General features: G+C 38.5%; 1 protein-coding gene across 2 annotated transcripts in view; it reads left to right on the forward strand.

Moving 5' to 3' along the window:
* Nucleotides 1–18,594, forward strand: part of RAB27B (RAB27B, member RAS oncogene family) — a 160,997-nt gene that overhangs the window by 126,960 nt on the left and 15,443 nt on the right. For both annotated transcript variants that reach the window (XM_032470673.1, XM_006182754.3), the window contains one exon: nucleotides 17,786–17,957. In XM_032470673.1, the coding sequence (XP_032326564.1) occupies nucleotides 17,805–17,957 (153 nt within the window). In that variant the 5' untranslated portion in view covers nucleotides 17,786–17,804. The remainder of the gene's footprint in view (nucleotides 1–17,785; nucleotides 17,958–18,594) is intronic.

Here is an 18,594-nt window from a genome sequence, read left to right on the forward strand (position 1 = left end):
CTGAACCAGGACTTAGGGTTTTAGATGCAGTTTGATGGAATGCCTTTGGAAAATATTAAGCGGAACAGTGACGGCTGAGTTACATGTTTAAGAGAAAAGTGCCTGTTGGTGGAGGGTGGATGGGGGAAAGGCAGAACTGGAGGCACGAAGACAAGTTGGGAGGCGCTTCTTAGTTTCAGTGACCATACAGTTTGTTCAGATTACTGTCCTCCTGAGAGTGAAAGGAGAGGTATTAACAGACTAAGAGGGGGAAAGTGGGCCAGCGCTGGGCGTCACGGGACTTGTGGTTGCTTAGCTAGTACAGTGTCTGGGGAGGGTGAGAGGAGCAGAACCTGTTAGGTCATTTCATTTAATCCCCATAAAAAACTCGTTGTGCCCAGCACATAGTAGATGCCCAATAAATGTTTGTTGAGTGAGTAAATGAGTAAATGAGTAAATGAGTAAATGAGTGAATCTGGGAGAGATTAGTATCCTTTCCTTGTAAATGTTACTGTTTTACAAGTATATTGTGCAGTCTGATTTTGATTATAAAACCCATACCCTTTTTTTCAGTTTTTTATATAATACCTCATTATTGTTGCTTTTTTAATGTTTCTAAACCATTTCACAAGTATTTCCATTTTCTTGCCTCATTTCCTTCTCTCTCCTGGGTTTAGTGTCCTACATACAGAAGTCGTGTAAACGTGTTTGCTGGACTAGATTTTTCCAAAGGCAGGAATCGGAGAGACCGTTGACAGTATAAGCATCCCCAGGCAACTTTTTGATCTTTTCTTTGAAGCACCTTGTGTCACTTTTAATGCCCAGCCTCAGAAAGCCTCCACCTGGGCAGCCTGTTAGGGTTCATTTAACGAGGCTGATGGTATGTGGTACCCTAACATTCCACTTGCTCCTTTTACAAGAACTCCTTCCTCTGCCCTCTTCTACACTCTAAGAAATTAGTACCACCTTACTCCAAGGTAAAGAAACCTGGAGATCATGTCTGTAGGACCCTCCGTCCTACTCTTTACAGGCAGGGAAGCTTTTGCATGTTGTAGAACTTGCACAAATTCTCAACATAAAAGATGATCTCACTCTCCTACATTGAATTATGGATGTAGACAAAAAAATTAAACTTGCTTAATTTAGAAAATTTGTTTTATAAATTGTGTATATTTCTGGCTTACTCCATAAACATTCAAAGCAGACATACCTTCTGACAAGATCAAGTTAAGTAGAAGACTGGCTTGTAAGGAGTGTACACACGGGCCTAATGATCTTTCGATGCTTGAAGGGCCTGCGTGCCTGCAAACAGGTGTGTGTGCTCATTATGACCCTGCCCATCCTTTATAATCAATGCCTGATGTAACCCAGTCAGGGCTGTTACGCTGCAGAAAAGGTGTTTTTTCCAGCCTGCATTCTTATACTCATTCCTCATATTTTATCCTATGTATTAGTGTTGCTTTAAAAAAGTATGATTTTATCTACCATGAGATAGAGGATATCATTTGCTGACATTTGTGATTTTTCAATAAGGACACCTTACCCATAGTTGGAATTATAAAATTAGTTTCTGTTTAAGATCCTAGGGAAAGTCAACTCTCTTAGACGATGTTGGAAGATTTTTAAGGTGTGTCATATTATAGTCCCACCCTTTGCTTAATTAGGGGAAAGGCAGTGGACTTGCTGTTGGCCTCTGTCTGTCATTGTGTAAATGTGAACTGGAAGATTAGCTGCTGACGAACATCGGAGAAGGGCAAAGCTAGCTTTATTCCAAAATACAAACCCCCAAACAGTCACACACAATTGTGTGTCTATTTACCTTAATGTATTCAACAGAAATATGTAGATAGGACAAATGTGAAACTCCTCTATTTTGTTATTCTACGTAACTAGAATTTATAGTCCTCAAATTTAATGTGTAAGCATTTAACTTTCATAATTTTGCCTCTTATTGTGATGATCTACCAAAATGGGCTCAGATTTCAGCAGAAAAACCTTTAGCTTCGCTATAAAGAAGCCCTTACTTGCAGTTAAGGTTACTGGAACCTTAAGAAACAAGACAGTGAAAGAAAGACATTTGGATGTGCCTTTTAAAAAATTCAATGGAAATGATATAGGAAGAACATTCTTTGACCTTGGGGAAATAATTGTTTCCAGAGAATCTCTTTGAGACACAGACCTTCTGTAAACTGGAGAGTCAGATACAGCAAATGTACTCTTCATGTCAGATCACTTACTGTGATTTTTTTTCCCACTAAAATGTCAACATTTACCTTTCAGTACTTTGTCTTACTGTAGTCAGTTATGATATTTGTCCTTTTGTTCAAAAATACTGGAAAGGAAAACGTAAATCTTTAATGGAGAATGTAATCATATTTTACCTTGGGAGAGTGTAGAAGTCATGAAGATGATTTTGCAGAGATGAGATACGATATAAGCCAATCTGTGTTCCTGCATCATGCTGTGAGCTATCCTCTCATTTTAGGTCAACTCTGGAAAATACAGGCAAAGCTAATTTCATGAGACCCATCTTATAACAAATATTAGGTTATAAAAACTCCAACTCTTGGCCCTTATTTCTTTGCTAACACCATGATTCTTTTTCAATGAGAACAGATACAACAAATAAGAACTGTCAAAAGAATATGTTTCCACCCAAAATTCCTTTTTCAGTTTAAGGAAGAGGAGGATGAATGCATAATACAAAACTCTGAGTAGCCACCTTTTTTATGTGCCATTTCAGTACACCATTCGCACTTTGACTACTTCATGACTTTTCTCAGAAGCCCCAATTTTTTCTGAAGTGCGATTGATTTATTTGTTACAGCAAAGTGATTCAGTTACACTTGCTTGTGTATATATATATATATTCTTTTTCATATCCTTTTTTCATTATAGATTATTACAAGCTATTGAATATATTTCCCTGTGCTATACAGTAGGACCTTATTGTTTAGCTATCTTATGTACAGTAGTTTGTATCTGCTAATCCCAAACTCCTAATTTCTCTCTCCCCCTACTTTCCCCTTTGGTAACCCTAAGTTTATTTTCTATGTCTGTGATCCTATTTGTTTTGTAAATCAGTTCATTTGTGTCATTTTTTTTTGGATTCTACATACAAATGATATCATATATTTGTCTTTCTCTGACTTACTTCACTTAGTATGAGGATCTCTGGATCCATCTATCTTGCTGCAAATGACAGTATTGTAATCTTTTTCATGGCTGAGTAGTATTCCTATCTATCTATCTATCTATCTATCTATCTATCTATCTATATACATGCCACATATTCTTTATCAATGACATTTAGGCTGCTCCAAATTGTTATTAACTGAAAATGTTCACTGATTCCAAAGTTAAAGATTACAATTGTAGAGAGAGGACGCACACTTCCCCATTAAGACCCTCTCTGTTGTCAGAACCTTAGCAGGCTCTGAGCGAGGCACTAAATAAGCTACCTTCTGCTCTGTTGTGATTAGTCTTTAAAATGCACCAAACAGCAGGAAAAGGTGAACACATCTATAAATGTCTTTGTCCTAATGATGACTTTTCTTTTCACGCCAGTAACAGCTGGAGGTGAAAGCTGTCAAAGACAAAATTATAAATGTTTGATATTGGGAAATGCTGAGTGAGTTTAAGGCATGGTTAGTTGATTAGGTTACTGCCAAGAAGTCAACAATAGACTCATTAAAGCTGTAATTAGTCACTGTTGACATATTGTATTTTTAATCCAGAACTCCAGCAGGGGAGGAAGCGGCTGAGAGAATATAGTGCTTTGTTAAGGAGAAGTAAAACCAGCTTTTAAAAATGTAGCCATGCCTTTCCTTGGGATTTCTACACCACCTTTGTTTAGAGGAATTTGGTGACTTCATTTTAGGCTATAAAGTGACCTGTTAGTTGACTAATCATTTTGTGTTTTTGTTACCTTGTGTCATTGATCGAAACATTTTTTTATGATTCCCTGTTTCTTGGCAAGTCAGGAGTGAACATGGTGACTGAATGCATTGAGCCAAGTATCTTTACTTACCCACAGCTGCAGATAAAGGCCCTATGAATAAGGGGTTTTTATAATTTGTGCATGGCCACATAGTCGGTAAATGACTAAAACTGAACTTGTAAACAAGGGCTGTGGACTCCAATCTTTTTTTTTTTTTCAATGAAGATACTAGGAACTCAGGACCTTGTCCACACTAAGCACACACTCTACCACTGAACTACACCCGTCCCCAGACTTCAACCTTTTATCATTACACCTCTTACAGTCAACACTTGGTCCTGCAGATCCAACCTCATCAGCCGAGGCCCCCCAGAATGCTGCTTCTGCCTCCATCTAAGCCAAGTTTTCCTGTGGCCAGTGACTCAGGGTGCACATCCTGCCTCTGGGCCCAGTGAGTGCTCTTCCCCCTTTCCCATCAAACTCCAGCTCTCATTCCACCTCTCCTGTGAAGCCCTCCTGATTGTTACTTCTGCCCCCACCAGCACGTCCTTTCTATGAGTTTTTTTCTCTCCTCTGAACACCTTTCGGACTTAGAGCCCTAGATTTTCTGATAGACCTCATTTCAAATAATCTATCAGAAGAAGGGACTTAGCATTTGTTGATTTTTCTCCTCAACCACATAAGGGTTAATAGCCACGTGTAATAGCCTTTTAAAAAATTTCCGTTGAGCCTCAAATCATACATATTGCAGAAATAAAATTCCAGTTTAGGAATTTCAATGAACATAAGCATCCACATAGTGTAGAAAGAGCCCTTGAGAGACAAGCACTTTCTTTGGACTAACTCCATTCTTTGTAGATATAATCTCTCTTTCCCAGCATTTATTAAGCTAATAAAATGCATCTTGTTAAATATTGGGTAAAACAATGTCCTGCCAACATTCTTTTCCTAAAAAGGCCTTAGACATTTTATCTTTCTTATTCTGTATGGCTCTGGGAATTACTCAAGTGAGAAAATGGTGATGACATGGTTCTCATCTTATTTTCATCGACATTTTCCTGTGAACTACTAGACGCTATCTCGTTTGGCTTCCTCGCGTGTCAGAGAGGCAGGCTTTGTGGGCAGATATTTTGATTAGTATGTCCTTTCTCAGATAATGAAGCGAAGCAGTAGAAGTTTGGTATGGCTTCCTCAGACCAGCAGCCAGCAGGAAAATGAACCCAACTTGCAAGATTATTAGGCCAATGTCTGAAAACTTAATAAAACATCTTATTCAACAAGAATCTCTTTAGCTTAAAACCATGTCCTTTTCTATGTGAAGATATTATTTAAGAATAGAAGCTTCCATTTACATACATACACTTAATGGCCCTTCTTATAACACATAACTCTGCAGAGAAAAGAGATGGAGGGACTGAGATGGAGAGATGGTGTGTAGACGATGACATGTCCTGTCGTGATGAAGGAAAGGAACAGCCCTGTGACTGGAACTTGTTGGCCCATTAAAGCAGGTGCCTATAATGGGAAAGGAACCATCCTCCCAACCAGCCACTGTCTTAGGGAAAGAGATGCCTTCCTGAATGTGGTCCACTCTTCTCTTCTGTTAGCCGTAGTGGGAGGTTGAGTTCACCTCCGGATTAGAAATGCATTTGTTAATAGTGAGGAGCCTCTGGGCTGGGAGACAGAACAGTAGTTCTCAAACTGGGCCGCATGTTGGAACCATCTGGAGAGCATTAAAAAAATACGAATGCATTTGTCTCATCGTCAGGATTCAGATGTACTTGGTTTGGGATGTGGCCTAGGCATCAGGGAATTTTAAAGGCAGCCGGGTTTGAGAACCACTCAGTTGGAAGATCCCATTTTCTGGTCTTGTTGGCAGATCTCAGGGAAGGCACTGGCCTCTTTGTGTGTGCCTCCTAATCTGATTTATTGCAGCACGAGATTTTCCAGCCTTAGAGAAATATAATATGTGTCAAAGATTATTTCAGTATAAGGCTTTGCAGAATTTCAAGGATTTCCTTTTATTTATTTATTTATTTTTCTTGCTCCCAAGCTGAAGTCCTGGCTAAAAGGACCTAGAAGAGCATAAAAAACAGAACAAAAACAAGAAAACTCTGACTCCCTTAAAAAAGTAAATCATGCTGTCCATTTATGTAAAACAAACAGAAAAGCCTTTCAGGTCAAATATTAAATCTTGTAAAAAATTCTTGAAGCTTATTTAATCCAGATATTTAAGCAACATAGTGATGAAGGCTGCGTGTCTAGAGTGAATGAATAAAGCCATGATTTAGGGGCTACTAATTTTCAAGGAAACAAAATTTAGAATATATGAGGGAACAAAATTATAGGTCTCTGGGAAAGTACGTTAAGGGCGGTGTAATAATGGGTTTCAGCAAAGGAAGGGATCCGCTAGCTGTAGGCTGAGCTTTGCTGATGGCTGTCAGCAAGAGGAAACCGCTCCAAACTGTAACAGCAACAAATTAGATAAACTGACTCCTCTCCTGACCATTGAGTTTTTCTACCCTGGGATGAGTTGCTGTAATGAGTTAACAAAGCCTCAGGAATATACTTCCTGGAGTATATTTTACAGGCCCTTTCCATTAGGTTTTAAGAGGGTATTATTATTTGAATTTGAATTATTATTTGAATAATTAACACCTAGCTGATGGAAAAATTTTTTTAAATAAAATACAGTATTTTTACACTGTTAGGTTTTTTAAATAATAGCTTTATCGAGATATAATTCACATACCATAAAATCCACCATGTGTCACCATTAATATCTAAATCCAGAACATTTTCGTTATTTCTCCAAAAAATCCTCATTCCCATTAGCAGTCACTCCCCAGTCCTCCTCTCTGCACCCCCTGGCACGCACTAATTTACATTCTGTCTCTGGGGTTGCCTGTTCTGGACATTTCATTAAATGAAATCATATAATTTGTAGCCTTTTGCTCCTGGCTTCTTCACATAGAGTAATGCTTTCAAGGTCCATCTGTGTTATAGTGTGTATCTACCTCATTCCTTTTTATGGCTGAGTAATACTGCATCTTAGGGATAGGCCACATTCTGTTTATAAATTCACCTATAGATGGACATTTGGGTTGTTTCAGTTGGGGGCTGTTACGAGCATTCATGTAGAAGTGTTTGTCTGGACATGTTTTCATTTCTTTTAAATATAGACCTCGGAGCAGAATTGCTGGGTCTTAGGGTCACTCTATGCTTAACATTGTGAGAAGGTGCCAAAGTGTTTCCCAGTGTGGTTGCACGTTTCCCTTTCCCAGCAGTGACATGGGAAGGCTCCATTTCTCCACATCTTCACCAGCACTTGATATTGTCACCGTTATGATTATAGCCATCGTAGTGGGTGTGAAATGGTATTTCACTGTGGTTTTGATTTGTGCTTTTCTATGACTCATGCTACCTTAGCATCTTTTCATCTACTCATTGGCCATTTGTAGATAATCTTTGGAGAAATATATCTATTCAAATCCTTTGTCCATTTTTAATTGCATTATTTGTCTTTTATTATTGAGTTGTAAAAATTATGTAGTTTCAACTCAAGTCCCTTATTTCCCTCAAGAAATATGATTTGCAAATATTTTTGCCCAGTCTGGGGGTTGTATTTTCGCTTGTCTCATGGTGTCTTTCGAAGCACGAAAGTTTGTAATTGTAATGAAATTCATTTATCAATTTTTTTGTTATTGGTACTGTTGGTGTTATACCTAAGAAATCGCTGTCCAATTTAAGGTCATAAATATGTATTCCTATGTTTTCTTCTAAGAGTTTCATAGTTGTAGCTCTTATATTAAAGGCTATGATTCATTTTCTGTTCATTTTTGCACGTAGTGTAAGGCAGCATCCAACTTCATTCTTTTAAATGTGACTGTCCAGTTGCCACAGCACCATTTGCTGAAAAGATTATTCCTTCCCCATTGAATTATCTCAGCACCCTTATCACAACTGACCATAAATGTAAGCGTTTATCTGTAGACTCTCAGTTCTATTGCACTGATCTCTGTGTCTCCTCCCAGGCTAGTGCTACCTGTGTTGATGACTGTAACTGTGTAGTAAGCTTTGATATTGGGGAAGTATGAACCCTCCAACTTTGTTCTTCTTTAGTCAAGATTATTTTGGCTATTCTATGACCCTTGCATTTACGTACAAATTTTAGGGTTGGCTTGTATTTCCTACAAAGGGCAGCTAGATTTTGATAGAGATTGGGTTGAATCTGTAGTGTTATTGGGTTGTGTTAAATATGTTAACCCTTAGTACTTAGTGCTTAGAGCAGTGCCTAATACATAAGAAGGCAATGTCGTGGGGGAGGGAAATAGGTCAGTAGCAGAGCACAGGCTTGGCATGCATGAGGTTCTGGGTTCAATCCCCAGTACCTCCATTAAAAAAAAAGCAGGCAGTGTGACTTGTTAGATGTCATTATATTATCATTTAAATTGCCTCAAATATTCTTTTCCAATAGTTTGATACTTTTGTTATTTTTACCACAACGTTCTTCTGTATTTTCTCTTCATAGTCACAAATTGCTTTCTTTGATAAAATGATATTTATATGAAAGTTCTATTAATTGGTAATGTCTATTAGAATTGCCCGGGTGTAATTCTTACCTGCCTAGAGTAGTAATCATAAAATCCTGCCTTGTAACATTGTAGAGGAGCATCTGTGAAGCTCCTCATTACTATTTCTAAATTTCGTGAAGCCTTAAACTGAAGAATAGTATCTAAAGATACTCTTATTCCAAGCCATAGAAGAATTATTCTCCCGTTGGCTCAATACAATGTAAATTGGGCTAGAAGCCAACTTATTCTTTTAAATCGTCAGTGTGAGCTGAAGACTAATGTGTACATTGAAAGCCAAAGTTCTTTGATTCACTTGCTTGTTGATTATAGAGACATGTCAACATCCCCTGGACTTCTTTCAGAGATTTTGGAGGGAAATGCCAAAACCGTGCCTTAGGATAGAGTAAGTTACTGATAAAGCTTAAAGTTATTTTGCAGTGGATGTAGACATTCTGCCATGGAATATACAACAGACACCTCAGCTACAGGACAGCTCACTGAAAGACCTTCTCAGCCGCCTCTCAGGGTATCTGAGCAATCCTTAACGTGGTAGTTGTTGCTCCAGTTTGTGCAGTTGTGGGAGCTGGCTAGACGGTCTACGTAAGCCTGTTGCTCTTCTGTGTTGCGTTGTGGCTGAAGTCAGCAGAACCAGGGTCAGGAAAGAAAGATGGACATGAAGTCCAAGAGAGCAAGGTCAAACAGGAATCCGTGATAACAAACTGGAAGCCAGGAGGACGCCTGGAGCTTGCTTGTGTCTCCCACCGCCTCACACCTCAGTGGTGCAGGCGACCTGAGGAACAGGCTGTGCCTTCTCTCTGGAGCTGCAGATACACACAACCCCAAATTCCAAGAAGCTACACAAGGAGCATCTTGTAAGAGCTAGAGAAACCCAGTGTTTTCCTGTGCCAACAAGGTAAGGTGACAGATCAGTGACAGTGTATGTGACAAGGCCTGTGTCCTCAGCGTGACCCGGACACACTTTGGGACTGCACATATTTAAGTGTCCAAGAAGGCTGTAAAGTTCTCTCTATTTTTAAAGAGGTATTTCAGTTTATCAGCATTTAGAACTATTCCTCAGTTACCTTTATCCTGTAAGCACTGGCTGTCAGAGGTTTCTCTAATCTGAAACAACTTTGTAAAGTACTATTTTGTTCCCATTGATCACTTACTCACCTGAAGCCTGAGTTGTTTTAACAGCCCCGCAGTCTGGGTCGTGTCTGCTAAATGGTGTTTTTCAGCACATATCGGTTGGGGGTTTGCCTTCTACCCAGGGTACCTGTGAGCTTCAGGGGTAATGCCAGGCCACTGCTCTCAGGTCCTTCTCAGAAAGATTTCATTTAGAACACTGTCAATATTACACTGCAAGTGGGGACAAAATAGCTTCGTGTTTGGCTGGCTCCTGCTGCCTTGTAATGATCCCGTACTAGGGAAACACATGGAAGGCACTGACCTGAGCAGATCACTACTAGGAAACAGAATGATTTAAAAACTCCTTCAGTTCGGGTTAAAATGTCTTAAATCAGGGAGCAGCCCTACCCTGACCCTGATTATGAGAATTATGGACAAGCTGCTCATGAGAATACCTTTTGAGCAAATTTGGGTTTTTAGGCAATTTCAAGTCCAGAATCTCAAGGTCTACTAGATCTTGACCCCCACAGTATATGTATGACCCTTATGGTACATAGAAACTGGAGTAAAACTGGAGAAGTCTAAGAACTTGTGAATTGTGGTTATGAGTTGAATTTAGAAGATAAAGAGTAGGGGTAGGGAGGACATTCTAAGGGAAAAATTAATGATATTAGAAAATAGGATTACTGGACCATGGGCTATAGTATGAAAATTAAAATAACCTCTTGAGGTGATAGGACTAGTACTTTCGTTGATTTTTAAAGCCTTCCACAGAGAAGTGCAAATATACAGAGTTAGAAATGTCAGATGGAAAAATAAGTATCAAAACAGGGGATTTAATAAATAGTATGAGAGTAATTTGCACAGCTCTATAAAGTGCATTCGACTTTCTAGATGAAATGCTGCATGTTCTACAAAATCACAGCTTTGCAAAATTGATCCTAGTGGAGACAGGATTAAAAGGACCAATTACCAAAGAAGAAATAGGGAAGATAATTTAATCTCCCCTGCCAACACACAGAATCACCCAGGACAAGATGGTTGCACATAGAAATTCTTTCAAACATTTAAAGATCAGATAACCTCCATGATACTGAAACTTCTCTAGAGCACAGAAAAAGTAGGAAAGCTTTCATATTCTTTCAGTAAAGTGATTATAATGTAAAGCTCAAAACCAAAGATTGTTGCAAAAACAAGGCACATCTTAGTATTTAATACTGATGAATAAACTAAATAAAACATAGGAAACTGTAACTCAACAGGATATTAAAAGATAATACATCATGAACAAGTGAAATTTACTTCAGAAATGTAAAGGTGTTGCTGTATAAGGAAATCTATTAATAAAACTGAGTTAAGGAGAGAAACCGGAAGACTATCTCAACAGAAGAAGAATGGGCAAGGGACAGAGTCAGTATCTACTCAGGTTAAAAGCAGCCAGCATCTTGCTTAACGGAAAAACACGAGAGAATTTCCAACTAAAATTGGGTACAAGGATGTCCGTGATCTCTACTACTATGTAACTTTTTAATGGAGACATTAGCCTGTGAAAGTAGACAAGAGAAAACACGTAACAGCGTAAACATTTGCAAGGAAGAAATAAAGAATGCCTATTTATTATATCAAAGATACAATTATACATCTGCAAAATTCAAAATAATGAATTGAAAACCCATTAAAGGAATAAAATTTGGCAAAACATTGGGTAATGAAACCAATAAACAGAAGTCAATAATCTTCATATAAACAACAAAACAATAATAAGCAGAAGTTGGCAGATGAATCCCAAGTTACGAAAGCAAATAAAGAAGATGAAGTACTGGGGTGTGGACTTAACAAAAATATTCGAAACCTGTATAAGGAAAACCATAAAGTAATCCTGAAAGTCACAGCAGATGACTTGATCACATGAAAGACATATGTTTTTGGATAAGAAAATTCAGTATTGTAAAGATGTTAAGAAAAGAAGAACAGTGAAGGGGGGTAACTTTTTCAGATATGAAACATTTTATGAATAATCATGTTTAAGTGGATGCTGCCTGAAGAGACAATGAGACGCATGAAACAGAAGAGAAAAATCCAAAAATAGACATACCTGTGTGTGTAATTTTACTGTAGAACAGAAGTGACAGCTCAAATCAGTGGTGCAAAGATGAATTTGTACATAAAGTTGTATTGGGACAGCGATCACAAGATAAGTTTGGATCAGTTCTTCATAACATATTTATAATACAGTCCAGATGAGTTCGATGGTTAAATATAAATTTGAAACCATGTAAGTAGCAGAAGACCTCATGAATGAGTTTCTGTATCATCTGGGATGCGAAAATCTGCCTGTGACTCAGAATTTGATTTCTCCTCCCCCAAACAACATGGGCAACAACAGTAAGTCTTTTGGGTAGCATAAATTCCACAAGCAAAGTACAAAGACAAATGGGGAAAAGAATTGGCAACTTAAATAACAGGGTCCCTAATACATAAAGCACTTCTAAAAATAGAAGAGATAAACCATTTTTTAAAAAAGACCGAGAGATGTGGGTCTTCCATTCACAAAAAAAAAAAAAAGGAATACAAATAACCCTTTAACATATGAAAAGATGCTTGACTTGATCATTGTAAAAGAAATACCAGCTAAAACAGTAGTAAGAGATGACTTCTGACCTATCAAATACTCAAAAAGCCACACCTTTGACAACCTTTCTGTGTATGCATGATGTCAGTGCTAAGTTGAGAAATCTTCAAAAACATGTATTGAATTATTTATGAAAAAAATGTTATGATGCCTGGTATTAGCTTCAAAACTATCTGATAAAGGGAGAATTTGGGGTACCTGAAAAAAGAATGGCCATGTATTGATAATATAGAAGCTGGGCACTCAATATATGCGGGTACACTACTATTCCTTGAAGTTTTGTATATGCTTGGAACTTCTCATACAAGGAAAATCCAGTTTCAAAAGATAACACAAAATTAAGATAAAGGGGAAAAATGTTACTTTAGAGGAAAAAAAGAATTTTAGAGAAATAAAATTATTCATTGGCTTAGAAGTACACTTAATACGTGAGAATGATGTATCACTGGAGAAAAATCAATTTAAAGCTGACTTGTGTTCAAGATTTTTACCCTTTATTTTCAGAGTGAATAAGCTCAATGAATTCTTGGTTTGTCTCTTATTATATTAGATCCTCGGTCATAGAATGAAACAAAATGAACACATTTTTAAAATAGATTTGATTGCTCCTGCAGACATGCTGACCACTGTCAACTTCAGTAAAAGTTGTTCAATTAAGTTAATGTTGACTTATATTTACACTTTCGGTTTGAATCTTCCATATAGACTCACTTCCATTAATTCTAAATAGCCTTTAGGAAGAACCAAAATAAAAATTATCTTTAATAATCCTCGCTAACAGGACATAATGCCTATAGCATCACACTAAAGGAAATACATATTTTTTGAAAATGTACTCCCTCAACTACCCTCCTTCCAGATAATGGCTCCTGTCCTACCGATGCCCAGGCCGTAGGTCCCTGGAGTACTTCCGCCGTCCATACCTAACCTCCAGGACGTACAAGTGGTTATAGGCAGCGATATTTCAAGGTCAGTTGATGAGAACCACCTTCAGGCTATCATTCAGACAATAAAGTGCTTGCTGTGAGAGTCCCAGACCTCGAATGCCCCTACTGGAGCCCGACACAAACCCGTCAAATAGAGATAAATGAGGAAATAGCAAACATCTGTCCATTTGATGCATGACAGCTTTATTTTATTGAAACCATCTATACCGAATGCAAAGTAATATCACTAATACTTTATCTGTGTGCTGCTTTTAGCTTTCCAAAATGACTTCAGAACATTAAGTTGGTTTTTAAGAATTTAATAAGTTCAAGCTACAAGATCATAACTTGCCATGACCTTCTTAAGGTTGTTACTTGGAGAAATAGCAGAGAACCCCAAAGCTTTCATGGGTTAGTCTGTCTGTGCAGTAGTCATCCCCCCATATTGGTAGCATTTGCTAAGCTCCCCAACTAGAGAAATCAGAGTCTATCCTCAGAGCCACGCAAAATATCGTGCAAAACAGGAGGTGCCAGTGAGTACACGTTAGATGGACAGATGGATGCTTTCACGGAGGATCCTGGTTCTGTGAGCTCTGACCTATTTCACTGATAAGTTTATACGCCCTCTGCCAGCACAAATCTCACTTTCAAAAATTATAGTCCCTCTGTACTTTCTCTTTTCCCAGGTTATTTGAAACCGTTCCTCTGAAGATATAAATATTCTATTTGGGGCAAGTTTTATACTCTAGCACAACTTAAAATAGAAAAAGGAACTCAGGAAGCCAGGCCTGGAAAGTACTATGGTCATCATTTAATCTAAATACTCACTTTACAGATGAGGAAGGAGGGCGAATGCAAGTCCTGAATGTGGAGGACACCACTTCCACCAACTGTTCAAAGATTAATTTCATTAATCATGACATTTGCATGGCCCCGAGAAGCTTAAATAGATTTATACACTCAACCCATATGTACTGAGCTCCTTCTGTATGCTGGCCACTTTTCTGGGCTCTGTGGATCTGGCGGTGGACAAGGAAATTAAGTTCCTGAGCTAATGGAATTTATGCTGAATGAGAATGAAGCATAACAGGGGGTAAAAGAAGAAAGTATGGGTAACCTCATTTGACATATTCTAACTATGAAAATCATATTCCCCAAGAGAATTCCCTTTCCCCATAGAATGAAAATATTTCTACTTTCTACTGACCTAACCCATTTTTCATTTCAAAGCATAATGAACAATAGGCTTGGGGTTCGTCTATTAGAAACTGTCACTCCGTGAATCACGTGACTTCCCCGCACGTGATTACTCACCTGTAAACTAAGGGCTTGAATACGATTGCTTAGATGTGCTTCTACCTTTAAGATTCTCCAGTTAAACAGAGCCTCGTGGGTGTTTTGAAGGCTTTTCCTCCTCTTCCCAGCCCCTTACCGTCCCACCAAAGGCTCTGAGGAGGTTGCTTCAGTTTCTGTTTGTAAAGGACCTGCTCTTGTGGTGTCGCTTGTGACACAGTGATAATGGCTGAGAGTCAGACTCATTTCCTGAACCACCACAACGTTCTGGCTTTTTCTTCCCTTTTCGATCCATAGAACCAAGAACAACAATCCCAGCAATCGTCGTGCAGGAATAAGTATCTTGCTAAACTTGTCAGCTTTTTGATCCTTCCCAGATCATTTTTTTGAGCCCAGTTCTTGGAAAAAGAAGCCTTGCCAAGGTTTTTATTTTTCTTTGCGGTGTTGTGTTTGCTGTGCCAAAATATTGAGGTCGTACGATTTTAGGACTCAGAAAGTCACATAGTAATAAAAGAGGAACCAAACTAAATACAAAAGAAATTTTTTTTTAAAAAATGACAAACTAAATGCATAAGAATTATCTATCTATCTATCTATCTATCTATCTATCTATCTATCTATCTATACAATGGAATATAAAATTCATTTTTTAAAAGAAACTTGGAGACAAACTATCTCAGCTTAATATGTCAATTTCTTTAAATAGTCTGTTTTTTTAAATTGGAGTACAGTCCGTTACAATGTGTCACCTTCTGGTGTACAGCACAGTGTCTCAGTCATACATACATGCATATATTCATTTTCATATTAAATAATCTATTGAAGACACTGAAGGAAGGGTTTTCACAGTACCAAGGTTTGTGTTCATTTCAGGTGTAATTTATGTTAAATGCCACAAAGCCTCTACCACCTTTTGCTTGCAGAAAAGAGCCTTTGTGGGGCAGAGTGGAACTGATTCATAGTAGCCAGGATTGTTCACTCTGGATTAGAGCAATTGGGAGGCAACCCCAGGGAGTTTCTGTACTGCAGACTGGCTACAGATCAGGAGTACATGGTAGGTCATGTACTTGGCAAGTGGTGATGGTCTCATCTATACATGGGAATTCATCTCCCAGTCAGTGGTCCTGTATCTCCTCTCCTCCTACCTGACCCTTCCCTTTCCTGTAAGGTTACGTGGAAGTTCATCTTCCTCTACAAAATCTTCTCTGACCGCTGCAAACCATGAAGATCATTGTTTTGTTTGAACTAAAAGCACAACCATTTGATTCATCTATCAACTAATCGTGTTCCATCTTGTAAAATAATGTTGTCTTTTCTTGCATCCTTATCCAAATATTCAAATAGTAAGTGTAGGCATGCCTCGTCAGAAACCAGATTATGCATTACATCATTTTTGGAATTTTTATCTTCGGGCCTGATACTGTACATTGAAGGTATTTAACTAGATTTGCTCAAGACTTGGCCTTTTTTGACACTGTCACCAAAAATATCACAAAAAGCAGAGTTAACTTTAAGCAGAATTTTAAAGTGTGCTGATGTATCTTCTTGACTCTATTCTTTTCATTTTTCCAGGGAACCACAGTATCCTTCAACTTAATCTTGTATTTAAGTAGCCAGTAGCTTCAATTTCTTTCCTCTGATTATCAAGGTTTGTGTCCAGGGAAGAATTTAGCTTTAGTTACTTAAATATGTTAAAAGATTTAAATTTCATCTGTCTCTTTTTCCAAGAGAATCAACAGTTTATCCAATTCTACCAATGAAATGACAGACTCTGTCACCCTTCAGAGGAGTTTTGCATGAGTAAGTTGGGAAGGGCAAGAGAGAATAAGATAGCGTGATGTAGGAGGTGAGGGACCTGAAATGGTGGGAAGCCGCACACCGTGGGCAGCAGTCTCCTCCGGCAACCCGCTTGGCTCAAAGACTAGGAGCAGCAACAATTTCCACCAAAAAAGTCCTGGTGAGATATTTAGAATCATCCAAATTCAGAACTAGTCACCACTAGGCAGTCAATCAATGCAGACATTTCCTAAGAAAAATTGCACATCAATAGTCGAGGTATCTGTATCCTTCTATTAAGGGAGGCTGGTTGTTGACGGCTGCTATGCATCTCTTCCTGAGCAATGGTTATACTTTGTATAGATATTAGAAAAGAAAAAGGATACATTCATGGTTAGCACACGTCCACCACTAGAGTCCTACTCAGAAAAGAAAGGGTGTTACGTTGAAATTTAATTTCAATAATCTCAGAACTCCTGAAGAGTTCAGGGCTTTCTGGATCTGTAAAGGTGGGGAAATATTCCTTCTTTTCACGTAATACAGGAGAAATATTTCTATTCTAGGGATATCTTCAGAAGTCCTCCTGTGCATAGGACACGACAAACTCATTTCTATAATCCACGAATCAGAAAGTTGTACTAAATGGCAAATCATGTTGCTAACCTCAAGAGTGGTAGCTTCACCAAATATTCAGTAGGTGATGGTACAATTCTTGGCATTAGCCCTTGGCATCACCTGTTGTAACAACAGAAGAAATTAAGACTGGAGACAGAGGAGAAGTTAGGGCAGTGAGAGAAATGGCAATGGCATTCCTTCAGGGGAAGGATTAGCAGAATTACCATAGTCTTGCCTCTGAATAGCTCTTCCTCTTTTTCAAGGCCTGGAAAATATTCAGCAGATTTGCCAAATACAGCAGATTTGCCATTGGAGAACAGAGGGTTCAGTATTTCCAAACAGAAGATTTTAAAGCATTGCTTTTGAAATGATTTCAAATCAATGTTTTTAAAGGTTTGTCGTACCAGTTGCTAAATTTTTTTAATTAGAAGGGCATATTTGTATGCACATAATAGAAAGCCCATTCTGAATGATTAGATGCAGAATATTCCCCAAGGCTTTCGTCTTCCACGACCCGCATATAATTTCAGTCTCCCTCTGGGGCGCCTGCCTCACCGTGGACAGGTTTTTCTGTTCCCTGTGACTCCTCTCCCTTACACCATACTCCTGATTCCCAAGGAACCCTGGCTTTTAAAAAAAGCTATGACTCTTTAAGTTCTACCATTGCTGTGGCAGTAGGCTTGGTGGGTATCACATAGCTTTTTGTTCCCCTTTACCTGCCATGATGTAAAAAGCTGGGTACCGAGTGAAACCCTATAAGAGTTCTTACTCCTGAAGCTTCTCTGAGCCAGTCAGTTCAGAATTTCTCAGAATAGAGACATTTCAATTTTTTTTGCCTTTGGAAGCTAAATTTACATTGGCAGGAAGGCAAAGAAAGGAAAACCAGTTTTACCCAAATCATGCTATTTTCCCTCCTCTGCAGGCCCACCAAGACCATCACTATGACTGATGGGGACTATGACTATCTGATCAAACTCCTGGCCCTCGGAGATTCGGGGGTGGGGAAGACGACATTCCTCTATCGATACACAGACAATAAATTCAACCCCAAGTTCATCACGACAGTAGGAATAGACTTCCGGGAAAAACGTGTGGTGAGTTTCTAACCATACTCTTAACCTGTTGTCGATCCTCCTGTATAAAACAAGAATGAAGAAGCTATGTTTATTGCTTTGCGAGGTGTCTGTCTTTTAACACATGAAATTCGTAGCCTGTCACTTTAATCCAATCAGAATATTATTTTTTACTTTCTCAACTATAAATACCATTTTGCTTAAAAAAAAGAAGTGGGTGACACTATTGCTTGTCTCCAGAAGTACACAGAGCAACTAAAATAAATCATTTCTGGGTTTATTTGGTGTGTTGTCTATGAATACTTAAAGAATCTTTCAAAACACGAGTCAGTATTTAAAATCATTAACTCAGGTCAGGAGTTAAAGGTCCTCAGTAAAGACAAGTATTCGTTTTTCTGCTCTTAAGAAAGAGGTTAAAAGAATGATTGGCAAAGAGCTGGAACGTGAGCTTTGTAAGTTCTTGCAGCATTTTTATTTATGTGTGGACTCAGCCATCAATCACTAGCTTATTATGAACAGAATGTGAGACCAATCCATGCTCTTTTTCAAGAGAAGGGAGTTTAAGTGAGAATCACAGCCACTTCCTTCCCCTGTGCTAGACGCCGTGACAGGAGTAAGGATACCGTGACATGTGGGACGTGCAGCAGAGGCACAGAAG

Source organism: Camelus ferus, chromosome 30, assembly GCF_009834535.1.
Source record: "Camelus ferus isolate YT-003-E chromosome 30, BCGSAC_Cfer_1.0, whole genome shotgun sequence".
Lineage (NCBI taxonomy): Eukaryota > Metazoa > Chordata > Mammalia > Artiodactyla > Camelidae > Camelus > Camelus ferus.